Source organism: Rhinolophus ferrumequinum, chromosome 2, assembly GCF_004115265.2.
Source record: "Rhinolophus ferrumequinum isolate MPI-CBG mRhiFer1 chromosome 2, mRhiFer1_v1.p, whole genome shotgun sequence".
NCBI lineage: Eukaryota > Metazoa > Chordata > Mammalia > Chiroptera > Rhinolophidae > Rhinolophus > Rhinolophus ferrumequinum.
Genome location: NC_046285.1, coordinates 1,857,634 through 1,878,351, shown reverse-complemented (window position 1 = coordinate 1,878,351; position 20,718 = coordinate 1,857,634). Strand labels below are relative to the sequence as shown.

Genomic DNA, 20,718 nt, shown 5'->3' with positions numbered 1-20,718 from the left:
AGGAGTCACCAGAGTGGGGCGAGTGATATTCATGAAGTTAATGCAGATTCAGATACGGTGCCAGTGCTGAGCTGGGTTCCACTCAGCCAAAGGCCCACGGCACACTGAGGACTGCCACCACCTGCCTGGGGCCTAAAGACCTCTGAGAGTTTTTTAAGAAAGACTGCAGCACATGCTAAGGCCTGCTGCCTACTGCTTCAAGTTGGGTGGGGTGGGGTTCCAGGGAGCCATCAGGGTGGAGTGAGCAGATTTCACCAGGCCAGTGCAGATTCAGATTTGGTAATGTCAGGGGAGAGCTCAACACAGTAAAGATGGCACCTGCCTGCTGGCTGCGTGGGAGGAGGGCTCAACACAGAGACAATGGCTACTGTCCCTTTAGCCCTTGTCTTGAAACCATACAACTCAGCTTTTTCCTTTCTGAACTGCTGTTCCTTTGCTGAAGCCCAGGGTGAGTGCCTGGGAGCGAGCGAGTCTGTGTTTGGGCAAGAGGACGCCTGGGCTTCCAGCAGCATTCTATCTCACCCAGTCGGACGGTCTCTCTGCTCATTATCATAACCAGATGTTGAGGCAGCAGCTCTTTTTGGCACTGGTGGTCTGGGTTGGGGAGTCCCTTGTGGGACTGGATCCCTTGCTCCTCGGGGGGTCCTCTGCAGCTGAGATATCACTCCCAATTCTCAAATACCACATGTGCGTGTGGGGCCAGCCTGTTTCACATCTCCACTTCTCTTAACATCCTTGATGTGGCTGCTTCTCTATATCCCTAGTGATAAGACTTCTGTTCAGGTAGTCTTCTGATGGTTCTCCAGGTTGTTACACAGTTTAGTTGTAATTTTGATGTGGTCATAGGAGGAGGCGAGCACAGTGTTTACCTTACTTTGCCATCTTGACTCCGACAGTGCTCGTGTCTTCAGTGCTATGTGCGGTTTTCATTGGTAATGCCAATTCTAATATAATTTCAATCCCTAAGGAGATGGGGTAATATAGTACAAAAGTCGTAGTATAGATAATCTGTAAATTCAAAGGACAGGTGGAAATGTGGAGTCGTTGGGGAAGCCTGTGAAAAGTCATTAGGGCTGAGATTTGAAAGATGATGGAGTAGATTATCTTCTTGTTACCTCTTCCCAAAGTCAAAGTTTATCATTACTCTTAGCTAATAAATTACAATAGTGATTCATACAGAATTTTTCCCTCCACTGTTACTATATTTTAACAAACTTAAACTTCTTGTATAATAAATTGGTCAAACTCTGGAAGGAAATATGACAGTGTATAGTAAGGACCATAAAGATATACTTACCTTTACATTCAGTAATTCCACTCTGGGAACCAAAAAGCAGAGGTGTTTATTGCAGTATTTTCCAAGTAGCAAAACTACACAAAACCGGGGTGGCCGGTTAGCTCAGTTGGTTAGAGCGTGGTGCTGATAACACCAAGGTTGCCGGTTCGATCCCCGCATGGGCCACTGTGAACTGCACCCTCCTTAAAAAAAAAAACACCCAAAAAACTAAACAAAATCTTGAGAAGAAACTAAATGTTTAGGTCATAGAATGTTATGTAAACATTCACATAATAATTACGAATACTTTGTAGAAACTACTTTATGGTGTTATAACAGTGTTATAGGATTAATATTAAACTGAAAGGCATAACACAAGAAGTGTGTAAGTGTCTCTGAGGGCAGGGCCTGAGTCTTGCTCACTGTCACATCTCACTGTCTAAGATAGCGACTGACATGTAGGAGGTGTTTATTAGATACATGTCGAATGAATAAATGAAAGGCAAACAATTTTATGTTGAGAAGTTTGTATACATTATGTGAATATGATCTTAAGGGAAATAGACCAAAATCAAAATAGATTTATTGCCATGGTGGGATGGTGGGTGTATTGAAAAGATTTACTTGAATGCTACAGCATCAACTTTTTAATTTAAAATCTTAAACTATTGTATCTATGATTACTCTTTCTTATTGTCTAAATCCAAGTTGGCTCAAATAATAAATCAGGCTTGGAACTACTGCCTTAGAGCATGAATATATTTTAACAAATACTCATGAAACATTATTTTCTTTACTTATACATTAGCTTATTTCTTGTCTGTCTCTCTCTCTCTACAATGTAAACTCTGTCACTAAAGACCTCGCCTTTTTTCACTACTGTATCTGTAGTGCCTGAATCATAGTAGATGCTCATTAAATATCTGTTGAATGAATAAATGGTAAATCTGAATTCAAGTATGTCATATGTGGGCTTCAGATTTGCGTGTTATTTGAAATTATTTTTGTGCACAGTTTATTTTATCATTTGGACAAATGTACTTTTTGGTAATTGTAGTGTTTCTTTTTCAGAGGACGTTACAAGTTCTGCTACCTGACCTTGCTGCCAAAGCAAGTCCTGCAGCTTCTGCTCTCATTCGGACTTTAGGAAAACAATTAAATGTCAATCGTAGAGAGATCTTAATAAATAACTTCAAATATATTTTTTCTCACTTGGTCTGTTCCTGTTCCAAGGATGAATTACAACGTGCCCTTCATTATCTGAAGGTAATTGAATATTTATATATATTTTTACTCTTGCTTAAATTAGCATTATTGGAAAGCTGTAGTAACATTCTTTAGGAAGAATGGGTAATTTATAGCCTATCCTAGAGTAATATAAGTTCAAATGGTATTATGTAAATAAGCTTTGCCCTGGGCCGAGAGGGATTTATTAAGTAGAATTATTATTTTGTTATTTTCTTGGATCAGTTCACCATAATGCCATGTGATAATCATCCATTCATGGATCAGGTTCTCAGCTAATTTCATTTTAGAATTTTTTAATTGATTAGAACTCTAAGTTGACTAGTGACATGTAAGTAATTATATCTATAGGGAGAGGTGATGTCCTTCAACTGTAGTACAATGTCAGTATTTGGTTTGGGTAATTAGTGCTCTGATTACAATTTGGCCTAGTTTCTCCCTATTTTTTTTTTTTTCTTTTAAGGAGGGCGCAGCTCAACAGTGGCCCATGAGGGGATCGAACTGGCAACTTTGGTGTTAGCACCACGCTCTAACCAACTGAACTAACCGGGCACCCCTCTCGCTAGTTTTTTAATTTTAAATTATAGCCTGCTGCTTCTTTGGTGTCATACTAGCAATATCTTTGAAGAATATGAAACTCTATGGAAACAGGAGACCCTGTCAGATATGCATATGTGACTTTACTATTAGTATTTTCTCTGATGTTAATTTATTTCGTGTGTTTCATGATATGACAGCAATAGATGTCTTTCCATATGAAAGTTACTGAATATTGAACATATTTATTCATTTTGAGAAAAGAAAATCTGTATTGTAGAGGTGGACTGATAATAATACCGTGTGTTTCTCCCAAAATAAGACCTAGCTGGACAATCAGCTCTAATGCATCTTTTGGAGGAATAATTAATATAAGACCCGGTCTTACTTTACTATAATATAAGACCGGGTCTTATATTATTATTATTATAATAATAATAATAATATAATATAATAAGACTGGGTCTTAAATAATACAGTATAAAACCGGGTCTTATATAAGACTGGGTATAATATAATATAATATAATACCAATACCAGGTAATGCAATATAATACTGGGTCTTAATATTAATTTTTGCTCCAAAAGATGCATTAGAGCTGCTTGTCTGGCTAGGTCTTATTTTCAGGGAAATACAGTAAGTTTTTATAGAGTGCTTACATGTCAGAAACTTTATATGGATCATTTCACTCATACTATTATTTTTCCATTTTAAGATGAGAAAACTAAGGCAGCGAGAGGTCAGATTAGATAACTTGTTCATGTCACAACACAACTAACAAGTGACAAAGCTGGAATTTAAATCTCAGCAGTTTGACTAGGAAGACCGTGCTCTAAGCCGCTGTACTATCTTTCTTCTCGGGTTATGGGTATTTGAATAATAAGTTGATGATATTTTAAGACCTCATAGAAAACTAGGACTTCCTTTTTAAATTTTTATTTCACAATAAAATCTAATCATTTCTCTTCGTTATCTATAGCCCATGGGAGACCTATCAGGAGATAACAAGATTAGAATCATTTTCCAATGCCTTTAAAAAATGTCATTAATAAATCTTGTCACCTGATCCAGAGCTTCTGATTTACTATTAGTGTGTCAAAATAAATATACTTATTTCCAGGATGTTGGTATGGAGAAAAAACTTTAATTTTTAAAAAATGTGTCTTTGGATTAGAATGAAACAGAAATTGAACTGGGGAGCCTGTTGAGACAAGATTTCCAAGGACTGCATAATGAGTTATTGCTACGGATTGGAGAACACTATCAACAGGTTTTCAATGGCCTGTCGATCCTTGCCTCGTTTGCATCTAGTGATGATCCATATCAGGGCCCAAGAGATATCATATCACCTGAACTAATGGTAAGGAATATGTTATGTAAGTTTTTTTTCCTTCTTTTTGTAGCTTAATTATGAAATTGGAGAAACAAATGTTTCGTGTATTTTTCAAATGCTAGACATTAGTTTAAATTTTAAATTGGGATTTTTTTTTTGAAAGGTTGATTTAAATTGTGTGGTCACAGCAAGGCATTAACAACGTATTAGCACTGAAAAATACATGTTTTCAAAGGATTTTAGATTTTGTTTTCTCACTGGGTAAAAATGTTTATTTACTTTCCTTCACTACTTTTGAACTGTAGATTGGAATACATTTGTAGGTTGTCACTACTACCCCCCAACTACCCCTTTCTTGGCATAATATACTAACCGTATCAGTTCTAACTATATTTAAATCCATTGTTGGATTTAAGGGAAATTAGAAAATATATTATCCCTTTTGATATTTTCCTATCTTAAATTTGTAATTGAAATCACTTTACTATTTTATTTTTTATCTGAAAAAATAATATAAATCCTCAGGCTTATTACTGTTTTTCCCTTTTGGTTGCCGTCATTCCTTCAAGAAACTCAAAGGACAGTCAGATAAAATATCTCTAGACGTTTCTGTCTTTGCTTTCCCATTTCCCATTCGTTCTTTAGTTTTTTGTACCCTGACTCTGTTCTCACTATTCTACTGAAATTCTTTTTGTCAAGGTCAAAAGTAGTCTTCCTGCTGTAAATCCAGTGGTTACTTCTCTTTCCTGTCTTATTCAACCTTTCAGTAGCGTTCAGTACCACTGACTATCCCGTCCTATTGTGGCTATTGTGGCACCTGTGAGATACCACATTTTTCTCGATTTCCATTTTTGCTTAACTTTGCACTCATTATAGTCTTTATTGGCTCTTTCCTTCTACTTTATCCTCTAAATGTTAGATTGATTTAGGACTATGTAATTGGGTATTTTCCTCTATCATCATTGTCTCCCTAAAGGAAAACAAATCTAGTCCTCTGCTTTAACATGATTTTACAATTTGACAATACACAGTTGAAATTCCAATCCAGACCTCTCCTGAGCTTTGGACTTGTGGCTTTATACAGGTAAGATCCTGGCAGGACCTAACACACAAATGCAGATGGCATACACACAAAAATGTTTAACTAAAAATAGTTTAATAAAGGGGCTATTTTCATTGTCATGGGCAAGGTTAAGAGAATGAGCATGGAATGTTAAGGAACCCAGGGACTAGGAACAGCAAAAAATGTATGCTCCTCTTAGTCCTGGGCAAGGAGGAAAAATGGTGTTACCAGAACCTAGCTGAGAGCTATAATCGTGATGAGGGGGGAGGACTCTCATTGTAAAGGAATGTGGCCATTGCCAGAACCACCTCAAAACCCAGAGGGAGCAGGAAATGTAAATACCATGCTCTTTCCTACTGCCCACTGTTCCCCATCAGTGTTCTCTGTTGACGCAATTCAGTGGGAAGTCAGAGGGTAAGGGCTCTTGAATGATCTCATCTGGTAAGCCCAGGCACAGAGCGGGTCAGAAAAGGGGAGAATGGATCTCAGGGTGAGAGAATGTGGCAGACACAGATCATCCAACTTTCTCTTTGTCATCTCTACTTGCCTGTCTAATAAGCTTCTCAAACAAGTCCAAATATAACATGTTCTTTAGAAATGTTGATTTTCCCTCCCCAACCTATTTACCTCCAAGTCTTCCCTATCTCAGGAAATAGTACCACTACCTACTTAGTTGCACAGATCAAAACCTGGGAGGTATTCATGAGCCCTCCATTTCCTTCATTCTTTATAATTAAGTATCGGTAAGTCCTATCAAATCTGTCTCCCAAATATATCTTTCCATCTCTGCTGCCACTACCATCATACAAATGACCGTCATCTTTCTCCGAGACAACTGCAGAAACCTCCTAACTGTTCTTTCCCTTCACTTTTCCCTCCCTACATCTTTACTCAGTTATTTACACAGCATTCGAAATGCTCTTCTTACAACTTAAACTCAGGTCATCGCTCTGCTGCAGTTCCTTCCATGGTTTTCATTGCTCTCATAATAAAACTTATAAGGCTACATATAACCTGCACACCTTTCCACCCTCATATTGCACAACTCTTTTCTTCGTTTCTCCCTATGTTTCAGCATTGTTTTATTTGTGTTTCTTAAACTTGTGAAACTTTTTCCTGTTTCAGAGCCTTTGCACTAGATAGTCTAGTGCAGGGGTGTCCAAACTTCTTTCAATGGTTTTCACCAAGGGCCATATGCGGTAAAATACACAAACAGCCGGGCCACTCACTCGAGGTGAAGTACGTATTGCCTCACCTGGTTTATTTAAGTAAACTAAACATATTTTTGGAATTTGCTGCAGGCCAAGTAACAATGGATCACTGGCCGCAGTTGGCCCACGGGCCGCAGTTTGGACACCCCTGGTCTAGTGGAATAATAATATTTGGAATAATCTCCTGGATCTTTCTCATTCTTTAGATCTCAAGAGTTTCCTGATTACTCTATGTAAACTCCCTCATCTGTTTTCCTCTATCATGTGATCATGTTTATTTCCTTATGGCACTTATCGCAACCTTATTTGTATATCTACTTATTAAATGTCTTCCACTCATATTAGTCTCCCAAACTAGTAGGGAGAAAGTGACTTTGCTTATCTTGTACACCTGCACCTGGCACAGTATTCTAGGCATAGATAATAAATACTTGGTCAGTGGCAGATGAATGAAATCTTTGTCTAAATGCAAGAGCTTTCAAATTAGGATGTTGACTTAGACTATGTGAATTGCATCTCTATCTGTTTTTATTTAAGAACCGTGGGCTGGAATCATGCAATTAATGAATTACAGATTATTAAACCTAATCTGAAGTTCACAAATGTATTTTTGGGCTAAAAAACACGATTTTCTATGCTCGGCTACGAAAAGTTTATATCAACATCTAATCTGGAGAGACGTGTTGAACACCTATAATAACTTCCTCCGTACGGTGTGTAGTACACACCCTCCTGCCCCACTCAGCCCCCGGCTGTGTGTGTAACCTGGAGATACCAACATCAGGTGCCTCAGCATCAGCAATGCAACTTTCTTCCAGAGTTAGAAAATACTTTAGATTGTTACTCCCCCCAGCTCTTTTTCTTTCGCCTTTCCATGCCTGTACATAAAAATTTTGACAGAGAGGAATATTCTTCATTATTCTTCAATATTCTTCATGCAGATTACTCGCATTCCCAGTGTGTAATGATATTAACAACTTAAATTTATTTAACACTTTATTATATTCTAAGTGCTTGGTGCATCTTATTTAACCTGTACAACAACTCTAGGTAATAGGTGCTTTTGTTGTTCCCATTTTACAGATTCAGAGGAGTTAAGTAATTTGTCCAATATCACACACTAGGAAGTGTCAAAACTGGGGTTCAAACCCAGGTCTGGCTGACTTAAAGCCCATACCTTCTCCTCTAGGACTCTCTTTCAAGAAAGAATTAACCTGAAGTGCCATGGTCAGTGGTACCTAGTCTATGACTGTTGATGTCTGGAGCCTTCCATCCCTCTGTCACTGTTAACTCAGGATGTTGATCCCGTGTCAGACTTTTGTTCTGAGGGTACCTTTTCTTTAATCAAGCGTGTTTTCCCAAGCTTAGCTCTGAATGCTCTAGAATGGCGGTCACTTGTCTTTTTCTATTCTTCTCCTTAATCTCCTTTCCACGCTGGATCCTGACAGGAGTCAGATCCTGAGGACCCCATTGCTGCCCCTTCCATAATCCAAAGCTCATGTTTTCTTATTATACAGGACTGTTTAATCATATTTGTCATAGTGATTAGAAATCAGCTTGACTAGTTTTTTAAAATACTAGATGTGAAAATATATGCATTTGGAGAAATTTAATTCACCACGTGTTTATTTCTGTTATTCTGATAGAGTTAGGTAAAAATAGAAACATTGTTAGTTAAATAATTAAATTGTTGGTTTATGAAATTTGATCTGTGTAAAATTTACGTAACATCTGTTTTATGTGTTTTTGTTTTTCCTTAGGCTGATTATTTGCAACCTAAGTTGTTGGGCATTTTAGCCTTTTTTAACATGCAGTTACTGAGCTCCAGTGTTGGCATTGAAGATAAGAAAATGGTAGGTAGTGATAGTTGAGTTGCAAAGTGCCGGAATAGAATTCGTATAGAATATGCAGATATGATTTCTGCTCCTACCTACAAACATTCAAAGATAAGAAATAATCAAACAGGATATTCTGCATTACTGAACAACTTGTATAAGCTTTTGGGGAGTCAAAAAAGAGAAATTATATCATTTACAGTTCTTTTTTTAGTAAGAAACAGAAAAGCCAACCAAAACTGGTTGAAAGGAATTTGTTGACTCTGTAACTAAAAGTATAACGATAACATAGTTTCAGGCATTGCTTGATTTTGGACACAGTACTCTCCAAATCAATTGCTTAGCTCAGAGTCCCTGGTGATGGTGCTAACAGTTTCAGGCTCACGTCTATCTCAGTGGGAAAAAAAGAGACCAGTAATCCCTGATCGCTCAAAAAAAAAGTTGCATAGTGGAATTCATTGGTCTGATGGGGTCACGGTCCATTGTGTTTTTGAATACCAGAAATGCTAGGTTATACATAGTGAGTAAAGTAACTTCAGTTATTTGTCAGTTTATGTTTAAATATATTTGGCACAGTGAAGTTTCATTATGACTACTGTTGGTCACCGTGGAAATTTTTGTCCATAGATTGGGATAGACGTTTAAATACTAATTTGCTTTCCACCTCTACAGACAGTAAAATTATAGTGAAAATGCATGAGTGGAATTTTATTTCAGTCTGTACTACCCTTCTCTTAATAACCTTAAGGAGCTAAGAAAGATATGATACAATATTAAACTTTACAAACTCATCAACAATACTTGTTGTTTTGGTGTTGACTGTAAATTTAATCCCCCAAACAACTTTTGGTCCATCTACATGGAATCTTTCTTATTGTTGTCCCAAGTGAGAGAATGACTTCAGATCTAAGAAAACTGTAGAGTTTGTCTTAAGTCATAAGGAACTTGCATGTTTTGGCATATAGTTAAAGTTGACTAGAGAGTTTCTTTACCCCTTCATTAGATCTGGAGCTGTTGATACAAGTCTGATTGGGTGTTCCACACACAATAAAATGTGTGTATTATTTCCTGGATATGTCATCAATCACTTGTTTGTTTTACTAAATTCAGAGTACCTTCAGTTTAGTACCATTGGGTTGAAAATGCATGTACTGCTTAGCAGTTTGGATGGATATGAAGAAAATTAAACAATAGATATTATATTCTTAATAAATTTGAAAATCACTGCCCAGAGAACCACCAGTACCAAAATAACAAATCACCTTCAAGGGGGAAAAAATACAAAACAGAACTTGTATTTTTCAAACTCATAATTCTTACGTAAGGTTGGACAAAATGAACTTGCTAGCATGTCTTAGATCTTGTGTTGCCAGAGCATAGATACTACTCTGAGATTCGGGTGGAATGTACTTGTCTTTAGGGCTCACCTCTTGTCAGCTTGCTTATAGGCTTTATTTTAAATCCTGAATTACTTTTTAGGCCTTGAACAGTTTGATGTCCTTGATGAAACTGATGGGACCCAAACATGTCAGTTCTGTGAGGGTGAAGATGATGACCACACTGAGAACAGGCCTTCGATTCAAGGATGAGTTTCCCGAATTGTGTTGCAGGTAAAAGACTGCCTGAGTTATTAGGTTTGTGCATTTCCCAGGAGCACTAACTTGAGTTCTTATCTCTTTGAGGGAAATTGGGTTCTAATGGTAAATAATTAAAATACAAAGCCTATTTGTATTGAAAAGGGATGTTTACTTCTTTCAAAATATTTTACTGTGAAATCTTTTAACAGAATCTTTAAACAGAAATCTTTTAATGGAATAATGTAGTGAACCCCTACATATCCATTTCCTAACCTCAGCAGTTGTCAACATTGCTAATCTTATTTAAATTGTTTGTCTCCACTTTTTTATTTTTTTAATTTTTTTCCCCTTTTCTCCCCCACCGGTACAAGTACAAGCCATTGTTTCTCAGTCTCAGTCTAGTCACCCCGGTTGGCCGCTCACAGGAGCTCACGGGAGCTCTCGGCTGCCGGCCACTCACTGGCTCCTGGCCACCAGCCACAGGCCACTCATGGCAGCGCACGGTAGCCCACAGCAGCACACAGCAGCCTGGCAGCTCATGCCAACCTCCAGCTGCTTCCAGCAGCCCAACTCCAGGGAGAGCTGTTGTTCACAGTCTTAGCTGTAGAAGGCGCAGCTCACTGGCCCATGTAGGAATCGAACCGGCGACCTCAGTGTTAGGAGCACGGCGCTCCAACCACCTGAGCCGGCCCCATTGACCTTGCTTTTTTGACTTAATATATTAAGTCTTTGAGTATACAGTACTGATCTTTATTCCATTTTTACAGCTACCTTGTAATTTTATTGTTTGTGTTATTGTTTATTTACCTAATAACTCATTGATGCGGCTTTACAAATAATAAAAATAATATGACTTTTAACTTTTATTTGTTTTTTCACACAGAGCTTGGGACTGCTTTGTTCGTTGCCTGGATCATGCTTATCTAGGCTCCCTTCTCAGTCACGTAATAGTAGCTTTGCTACCTCTCATACACATCCAACCTAAAGAAACTGCAGCTATATTTCACTACCTCATAATTGAAAACAGGTATTGTAACTGAAATTGAGAATAAAGATAGCAACTTTTTATTACTGTACTTTTATGTCTCAAGATATTAGGCTTACTGTTGGTAATATGGAACTCTTCATGTTCTGTTTAATTTTGAGTCCATCAATAAACAAAAGTAATTGACATGCTTAAATCAATACATATTGAACTGATGCTGTTTTACTTGTGACATGGTTTCCATTATAATTATATTTTAAATTAATTAGTAGGTCAGCAACTCAAAATAATTTTTCATCAGTTTTGAAAGGTTGAGGCTAAATTTGCCTTTCTTTTCACAGTTAAAAGATGGATAGTTGGATAACATGAGAAAGGTTAGGAGGGATATTCACCTACTTTCTATAGCTTACCTTAGTTGAAACATTTATTGTTTCATTAGATTAACCTTTAAACCAGTTTCCCTTTTTTAAAGATTTTATTACGTTTCTTCATACTGTTCATTTTTAAAAGCATTTCTTTAATTTGTATCATTCCAGGATACAGATATTCTGTGGTTGCCTATTTCCTAACTGACCAATTCCAAATATCTTATCTTGGCAAACAAGGCTTTTGAAAATGTAGCCACATCTTAGTTCTTAAAATCCTTTCCTAAGATTTTCCAAAACAGATACCAGGCTGTAACCAATCCAGATTGCTATTGCAAGAACATATATTATTCCTTTCCATTTTTAGTTTTCACTCAGGCTGCTTTTTAGCATGGAATATCTTGCTAGGCATTTTAAATTTTTTTCCATTTTTGCACTTACTGTTGTATTATCATAGTTCATCTGCTTCTCAAAAGTTAGGATTTAAGTACTAATTTATTTCTTGCTCATATGCTATTGCTGTTCCCATTAATTATTTTCAGTAACTTTCTAATCAGGGAGAAAGTATAGAAAAAAGGCTAATGTAGTTTTTTTTCCAATTAAAAAACTTTTATTTTTGATAATTTATACATGAGAGGACAACATAATCACTGATCTAGATCACTTCAAATACTTTTGGATTATCATACAAGTAGATATCTTTGCTGTTTTTTATAAAGCAGTCATTTCTCTACCTTTTTCATATCATTAAAAAATTCTCTTTCACTCTGCTTGAGAAAAGACCTTACGCTCCCTCAGTGAAGGAATTATTTCAGCTTTCTTTATTACATACTCATTGTCTAGCACATAGTAGTTACTTAGTGCATATTTTTTACATGAGTCAATGAAGTCTAGAATTTAGAAGCACTTTATTTGGATCCAGAAATATTACAATATTATATTTGAAGCAAATTAAAAATTGTTGCCTCAATAGGAATTATTTAAATATTTTTCTCTAAAGTACTTTTGAGAATTTGTGTTTTGGGGTTGGGTTGGCTATCTATTGCTGCATTACGTAACACTCCAACACATAGTGTCTTGAAACAATAAGCGTTTTTATTTACTCACAATTTTGCAATCTGGGCTGGGTTCAGCTGGTTGATTCTTTGGCTGGTCTTGCTAATGGTCATTGGTGTTTTTCTGTGTAGTCTCAGAGCCTCTCTTTCCATGTAGCCTGTCCTTGTTGGTGGCCAACCTTCTTATGTGGTGACTCAGGACTCATGAGCACAAATCCAGAAGCTGCCAGACCTTTTTAACAGTTAGGCCCCAAACTGGCTCAGCATCTCTTCTGCCATATTCTGTCTGTTGAAGCAGATCACACAAACTAGCCCAAATTGAAGTGGAAGTGACTGTACGTGGGTGTGTATACCAAGAAGTACACTTTATTCATGACCACCAGTGTAACAGAGTGCCTCAGGGTGATTTTCTTAGTTTTGACTATTTGCCATGTTAATCAGCTGAGCATCCTAGACGGGTAGGAAGAATACTTTGCATGGCAGTAATCACCTGGGACTTTCAGATGTGGATTAAGTTGGCTGTACTTTCAATCTCTGTTTTATATACTTTAAGTATTCGTACTCTTTGCAAATAATTATTTTTTTTCCATCTGACTGTTAGGGATGCTGTACAAGATTTTCTTCATGAAATATATTTTTTACCTGATCATCTAGAATTAAAAAAGATAAAAGCAGTTCTACAGGAATACAGAAAGGTATTTAATTTTTTGTTTATGGTTTAAGAGATCACTGATACAAAATTGTTTCAAAGTTCCAATACATTCAAAGAGATTCTTGAATCCCTACATTCTTCTAGGGATAATATAGTCATATTCTCATGGTTAATCCCTGGTGACTAGATAATCTTATCATGAATCCATGATTTTCAGAGGGAAGTTTTAGCATTTAGATAAAAAATACAATAGCATTTAATAGAACAGAGCAAAAAATACATTTCTTGTGCCTTTACTACCCAGGTCAGTATGCCCCTCAGTATAGTCCCCCCAAAGAAGCTACTATCATAGCTGCATGCCCTGAGTGAAGAAAGAAAAGCTTTGGTAGTATCCTAGTTGTTTTGTGCTACAAACTATGGTAGGGATATTCAGGTCTGACTGAGTCCTGAGCTTTAGAAGGGGAATACTCTGTAGTTCCATCATCTTGAAATCTAATGAACTCTCTGAAATTGTGAAAATATTAATGGTGATTTCATAGAATTTTAGGGCAGAAAGTGAGGTACCCGACCTTGGGTCAGAGTAACAGAGATGTTTACTACAGACCCCAAAATTGGTTCTGAAGACTTTATTTCTCCTTTACTGGGTAAATCATTCTAGTCATAAAAAGTGAATAGTCAAAGTAAGGTGTGAATTATCTGCATAATCTATAGACCTGGTTCAAAGCTGTTATGTAACCCTTTGTAAGTGAAGGGAATCTTGAATTTCTTACCAAGAAGGATTCATTTTAGATAAGTAAATTCTTATTTAGTTGGAAAAAAGTTTTCTCCAGGGCTAAAGATTTTAGAATGAAATCCCTTTCCCTGAGAATTACTAAAAATGACATGCTATATAACAGAAGAAATGGAAATTATTTTTTTAAACTGCTTTTAATAGGGGTCTAGTTTAATAACTCTACAGGGACTCCCAGACTTCCAAAGTGGGTCCTGAAGTGGTTAACTGATAAGTGTCTCTCTGTGCTCTTCACATAGGAAACCTCTGAGAGTACTGACCTTCAGACAACTCTTCAGCTATCCATGAAAGCAGTTCAACATGAAAATGTAGATGTTCGCATTCATGCTCTTACGAGCTTGAAGGAAACCTTGTATAAAAATCAGGTATGCTAAGATATAATTGAAAAGCTATAGAAAGGAGCGTTTGGTAGTTTAAAGAAAAGATGACAGATGACATGTTGACATATTTGCTTGAGATTCAGTAGATTCAATGAAAAAAGTGATTTTTATTTTATCTAGATTATCAGGTCTGCCTCAGAGTTATTAATCCATGACATCCCGTGGAGGCTGAGTATCAGTGATGTGCAGAGTTTTTTGTTGTTGTCTTTGAAGTTATGATTTGACAGTTACATTTTAGGTTACTCCATCTTCCTGAGTAAGGGCGTATGTGTTTGTACAGTAGCAGTTTATGTGAGTCTTATGTAATTTCTTATATATACTTGTCATACAACATTTTGGTAATTCTGTCATTTTACATTTTGACTGAATTTGTTACGATGAAGCTAAATTTTTAAGTTTACTTTTTCATGGGGCCAGTAAACATTATTCTTTACTTTGTTAATATAATGTAGATTGTCCCTAACCTTGATGACAGTGGGAACTGATATTTAAAATACCAGATCAGGGGGCTGGTCCAATGGCTCAGGTGGTTGGAAGCGCTGTGCTCCTAATGCCACGGTCACTGGTTCGATTCCCACATGGGCCAGTGAGCTGCGCCCTCTACAGCTAAGATTGTGAACAACAGCTCTCCCTGGAGCTGGGCTGCCGTGAGCTGCTGGAGTTTGGCTTCCACGTGCTGCTGTGTGCTGCCGTAGGCTTCTGTGTGCTGCCACGGGCTGCCATGGGCTACCGTGTGCTGCTGTGAGCGGCCAGTGTCCAGTGTAAGCTGCCGTGGGCTGCTGTATGCTGCCCTGTGCTGTCGTGAGCGGCCAGCAGCCAGCGAGAGCTGCTGTGAGTGGCCGGCCAACTGGAGACCGACTGCCTCACGGGGGGTGGACGGGTGTGGGGGTGTGCCAGGGAGCTGCGTCCTGCACAACTAGACTGAGAAACAATGGCTTGAACCGGAGTTGTGGGGGGGAGGCGGAAGAAAGGGGGGAAAAGTTTTAAGCCAAATAAAACGGACTAGAGGGGGAAAAACACAGTAATTATAATACATACATTGTTAAAATTAAAAATCAGACAGAATTGAGGCCAGAGAAATCAGTCATATTAGTAAATGTGAAAGACCTTAAAAGAAAAGATTTTACAAAGTGACTTACAAAGCAAGAGACAACTCTATGCTGTATGCAATGCACACATCTAAAAAAAGTGGTATAGAAAGGTTAAAAATAAAGGGATGAACAAATTTATAACAGATAAATTGAAATAATAAGAAAGCAGGAATTCTTATTCTGCCTCTAGACAAAATAGAGTTGAAACCAAAAGCATTAAATATGACCAAAGGGGGCACTTTATAATTAATTCCAAAAGCCATAATTCACAAAGAAGATACATTATGAATATATGTGCTCCTGAATGAGCAAATCCATAGAGACAGAAGGTAGATCAGTGGTTGTCTAGAGCTGGGAGGTTGGAGAAAAAGAGGGGTGACTGCTAATGTGGTATAGTTTCTTTTGGGGGGGTGATAAAAGTGTTCTGGAGTTAAATAGTAGTGGTTGCACTGGTAAATATAGTAAACCTTGCAAATATTCTGAAGATCATTGATTCGCATACTTCAAAAGAGTGAATTTCTAGTATGTGAATTATAATTCAATAAAGCTGTTTAAGGAAAATGGCACAGGAAGAAAGCAGAAAGTGATGTCGAAAACAGAAAAAGAGAACAGATTAATAAATAAAAATTCTGGTTCTCTGAAGAAAATTACCAAACTAGGTGAATCTCAAACCTGAAAAAGAACAAACAGCAGAAAGCACAAATATGCAAATAGAAAATGACAAGCCAGAAATCACCATTGAAACAGAAATTTTTTTTTTTTAATTAGAAACTATTTTGTACTCTTTTGTGCAAACAAATATGTAAACCTGGATATTTTCTCTGGAAAATCAAAATTGACTCCAGTAGAAACAGAAAACTTAAAAGACTAATTTCTGTAAAGAAGTAGAGAGTATTACAAAAGAACTGCCAGTAGAGAAAAGCAACAGGCCCAGTGGCTTGGTAAAGATTTTTACCAAATCTTCAAAAACCAAATAGTCCCAATGTTGTGTAAATTGTTCTGGAGCATAGAAAATGAAGGAAAACTGCCATTTCTTTTTTTTTTTTTTAATTTTATTTTTTATTGGGGAACAGTGTGTACTTCTAGGACTTTCTTCCAAGTCAAGTTGTTGTCCTTTCAGGCTTAGATTTGGAGGGTGCCGTTCAGCTTCAAGTTGTTGTCCTTTCAGTCTTAGTTGTGGAAGGTGCAGCTCTGCTCCAGGTCCAGTTGCCGTTGCAGGGGGCGTAGCCCACCATCCCTTGCGGGACTGGAGGAGTTGAACCGGCAACCTTGTGGTTGAGAGCCCACTGGCCCATTTGGGAATGGAACCGGCAGCTTTCGGAGTTAGGAGCACGGAGCTCCAAACGCCTGAGCCACCAGGCAGGCCCCTGCCAGTTTTTTTAAGGAGTAATATGTAACAGTGTTCACTAAGCTCCATGACGATAATAGCATCAAACAATAAAATTAAGATCATTATTACTTACAGACATCAAAGCAAAATATTTAAGTGAAACATTATCAAACAATTCAGTCTCACATTAAGAAATTAATACCCACAAACAGTTGTGATTTATTCCAGGATTGCATGAATGGTTTATATTTGGCGATCAATAAATGTAATTCACTTATTAATAGATCTAAAGAGAAAAATCATACTGTTATTTCATTATTCCTATTATTCCATAAATGCTGGAACAGCCTTTGACAAACTGTAATATCTACTTCAGATAAAAACACTCGAGAAAGTAGGAATTGATGGACATTGCCTTAATATATTATAAATGTATGTACATACTTAATGGGGAAATACGTGTTTCCACTAAAAGCAAGCTTGCTCATTAACTCCACTACAATTTAACATTCAGTTGGAAGTATTGGCCAATAAATTTAGACGACAGAGGAAAAAGCAGTCAGAAGCATAAGAATTGGAAAACATTTTAAAGTATTTGCAGGTGATATATTAATACATTAAAACTGTAGAGAAGTATCAATAAAACTTACACAACAAACTAAATAAGTAAGGTAGGAGGATATAAAAATCAATAATCATATAACAAGCAATAACCAGGTAGACTTGTTGGAAAATCTAACTTACAATAATAACTGAGAAAGATAATATACTTAGGTTAATTTATAAATTTAATGCCATCACAAAGAAATGCAAAGAAATGTTTCTTTTTTAAACCTTTCTAAAAAGTTCATACTAATGTTCATGTGGAAAAATAAACGTGAAAATAGCTAGGAAAACTCTGGGAAAAAAAAAAGCAACTTTGAGAGCTTAGTAGCCCTTTCAGACATTAACATACTCTATAGCCTCGGTAATTATAACATTGTGATACTAATGTGTGAATAAACAAACAAGTGGGAAAGAATAGAAAGTCCAGAAATAGACCCAAGTGTATATCAACATTTAGGATGATAAAAATAACATTTTCAATAATTGGATTTGTTTTGACAACTTGTTAGGCATTTGGAAAGTGATACAATGGGATCCATAAAAAACCAACTTAAAAAGCCTATTTAAATTGTAGATGCATTGAACATCTACTCACTTAAGTCTGTTGGAATTCAACATTGCTGAAAAATAAAACCCAGTTTAACTAACCCAGTAATGAAGTAAAATGAAAACATTTTTTTTTATTAGTTTCAGGTGCACAAAACAAAGTAATACTTAGACGTTTATCATTTATATCCCTCACACTGTGTCAACCCTCCTCCCCCATCCACTACCCCTCTGACATGGCACAGAGCCATTACATTTCCACTGTCTCTATTCCTAATGCTGTACTCCGCTTCTTGTAAGTGTATACATACATATATATATATGTATGAACTTGTAGTTGACATTCATTATTGTTCAGCTTCAGCTTCAGGTGTACAGTGCAGTGATCAGGCATCAGGCATCTACACCATCCCTGAGGTGGTCTCCCTAATGAGACAAGTGTCCATCGGATACCCTAAAAAATCTTTACAACATTATTGATTACATTCCCCAAATTAACTTTCGTAACCCCATGGCAATCTTGTGGTTACTGACTGTGCTTTCTCATCCCCTCACCCCCCTCCCATCTAGCAACCTTGTTTTTCTTCTTTGTCTCCGAAACTGTTTCTGATTAGTTCATTCACTTATTCTTTTCTTTAGATTCCACATATAAGTGAGATCATATGGTATTTGTCTTTCTCTGTCTGACTTATTTCACTTAACATAATGTTCTCTAGGTCCATCCACGTTGTTGCAAATGGTAAGATTTCATTCTTCTTTATGGCTGCGTAGTACTCCATTGCATAAATGTACCACAGTTTCTTAATCAAGTCGTCTACCGATGGGAATTTCGGTTGTTTCTATGTCTTGGCTATTGTGTATAGTGCTGCAGTAAGTATAGAGGTGCATAAATTTTGAAAACATTTTTAAGCACTCAGGAGGTAAGTATATGTGTATATATATATTTTCCCTCCCCTTTCTCCCACCTCCCCCCACCCCCTGGGTTCAAGCCGTTGTTTCTCAGTCTAGTTGTGTAGGACAAAGCTCCCTGGCCCATTCCAGTATTATGAGCCTTGCTTTCGCCCCGGCTCAGGCAATTGGTAGCCAGTCATGGGCGGCCGGTCACAGCAGCTCACGGCAGCTTTCGCTGGTTGCCAGCCACTCATGCTGGCTGCCAGCTGCTCATGGTGGCACATGGTAGCCCGCGGCAGCACTCAGCAGCCGGAGGCAGCACTCAGCAGCTGATGGCAGCTCACGCCTACCTCCGGCTGCTCATAGCAGCCCAGTTCCAGGGAGAGCTGTTGTTCACAATCTTAGCAGAAGAGGGCGCAGCTCACTGGCCCATGTGGAAATCAAACCTGTGACCTCTTTGTTGGGAGCATGGCGCTCCAATCACCTGAGCCACCAGTCCAGCCTGATAAGTATATTTTTAAATTACCTTTCATTTAGTGTTTTATTATTTGTATTGCCTTGATTTATGACCTACATTTATCTTTGCCAATTAAAGTGTCCTTTTCCTTACTGTTTTATAATTTTAGCAAGTGAATAAGTATGTAATATTTTGTATTAGTTTTGCTATTTATTAGTTACTAGTTTATCCTTTTAGATACTTACATCTGAATTAACCTGTAATTTTATTAAGTGATCGAATATCAAAGATTCTGGATGAGATAAAATGTCTTTATTTTTCTTTTGAAATGTATTACACTACTTTGAATCACAGTTTCTTTTTTTGACAGCATTTTTCCTTTTTTTATTATTTTTTTATTTTTCAATTATAGTTGACATGCAGTTTTTTCTTATATTAGTTTCAGTGTACAGTGTGGTGGTTAGACATTCTTAAACCTTACAATGTGATTACCCCATTAATTCTAGTCTGTAGCTGTAAACTTATCACAATATTATTGACTATATTCCCCTTCTCTTTTTTTAACCCGTCTTCCTACCTCCTCTTTTCTGGTAACCATTTCTTTGGTCTCTGTTTTCGTTTTGTTTTGCTTTTAGATTCCACATATACAGGAAACCATTTGGTATTTGTCTTTCTCTGACTTATTTCACTTAGCCTAATACCCTGTAAATCCATCCATGTTGTCGCAAATGGCAAGATTTCAATCTTTTTTATTGCTGCATAATATTCCATTGTATATACACCAGCCTTTATCCATTCATCTATTGGTGGTCACCTCAGTAAGTTGCTTCCATTATCTTGGCTATTGTAACTAATCCTGCAATGAATAGGAGTGCATATGTCTTTCCAAATTAGTGTTTTCATTTCTTTGCATAAATACCCAGAAGTGGACTTGTTGGCTCATGTTGTATATACATTTTTAGTTTTTTGAGGAACCTCCACGCTGTTTTCCATAGTGGCTGCACCAATTTGCAATCCCAACAGGGTACAAGAGTTCCCTTTTCTCCAACTCCTCACCAACATTTGTTGTTTGTTGATTTATCGATGATAGCCCTTCTGACAGGTGTGAAGTGGTATTTCATTGTGGTTTCAATTTGCAATTCTCTGATAATTAGTTATGTTGAGCATCTTTTCGTATGTGTTTTGGCCATCTGTATATCCTCTTGTGGGAAATGTCTTTTCATGTCCTCTGCCTGGTTTTCAATTGGATTGTTTATTTTTTTGTTACTTAGTTGTAGGAGTTTCTTAGTATTTTGGATATTAATTTCTGATTGCACATGTCATTTGCGGATATCTTCTCCCATTCAGTAGGTTGTCTTTTTGTTTTGTTGAAGGTTTTCTTTGTTGTGCAGAAGCTTTTTCGTTTGATGAAGTCCCATTTGTTTATTTTTGTTTTTGTTTCCCTTGCTTGAGGGAATGGATCCAAAAAGATACTACTCAGACTGATGTCAAA

The 20,718-nt window shown here is 37.1% G+C and overlaps 1 protein-coding gene and 1 non-coding gene across 4 annotated transcripts in view; both read left to right on the top strand.

The window, feature by feature from the left end:
• The window catches only part of ATR (ATR serine/threonine kinase), a 107,697-nt gene that overhangs the window by 23,359 nt on the left and 63,620 nt on the right, over positions 1 to 20,718 (top strand). For all 3 annotated transcript variants that reach the window (XR_004421517.1, XM_033092241.1, XM_033092251.1), the window contains 7 exons: positions 2,348 to 2,542; positions 4,234 to 4,419; positions 8,427 to 8,519; positions 9,981 to 10,111; positions 10,962 to 11,105; positions 13,085 to 13,178; positions 14,165 to 14,290. Coding sequence is in view for 2 of the 3 variants with exons in the window: in XM_033092241.1 (XP_032948132.1) it covers positions 2,348 to 2,542; positions 4,234 to 4,419; positions 8,427 to 8,519; positions 9,981 to 10,111; positions 10,962 to 11,105; positions 13,085 to 13,178; positions 14,165 to 14,290 (969 nt within the window). In the remaining variant the exon portion in view is untranslated. The remainder of the gene's footprint in view (positions 1 to 2,347; positions 2,543 to 4,233; positions 4,420 to 8,426; positions 8,520 to 9,980; positions 10,112 to 10,961; positions 11,106 to 13,084; positions 13,179 to 14,164; positions 14,291 to 20,718) is intronic.
• Positions 1,389 to 1,462, top strand: TRNAI-GAU (transfer RNA isoleucine (anticodon GAU)). Its single transcript has one exon. It is a non-coding gene; the product is annotated as a tRNA-Ile (tRNA).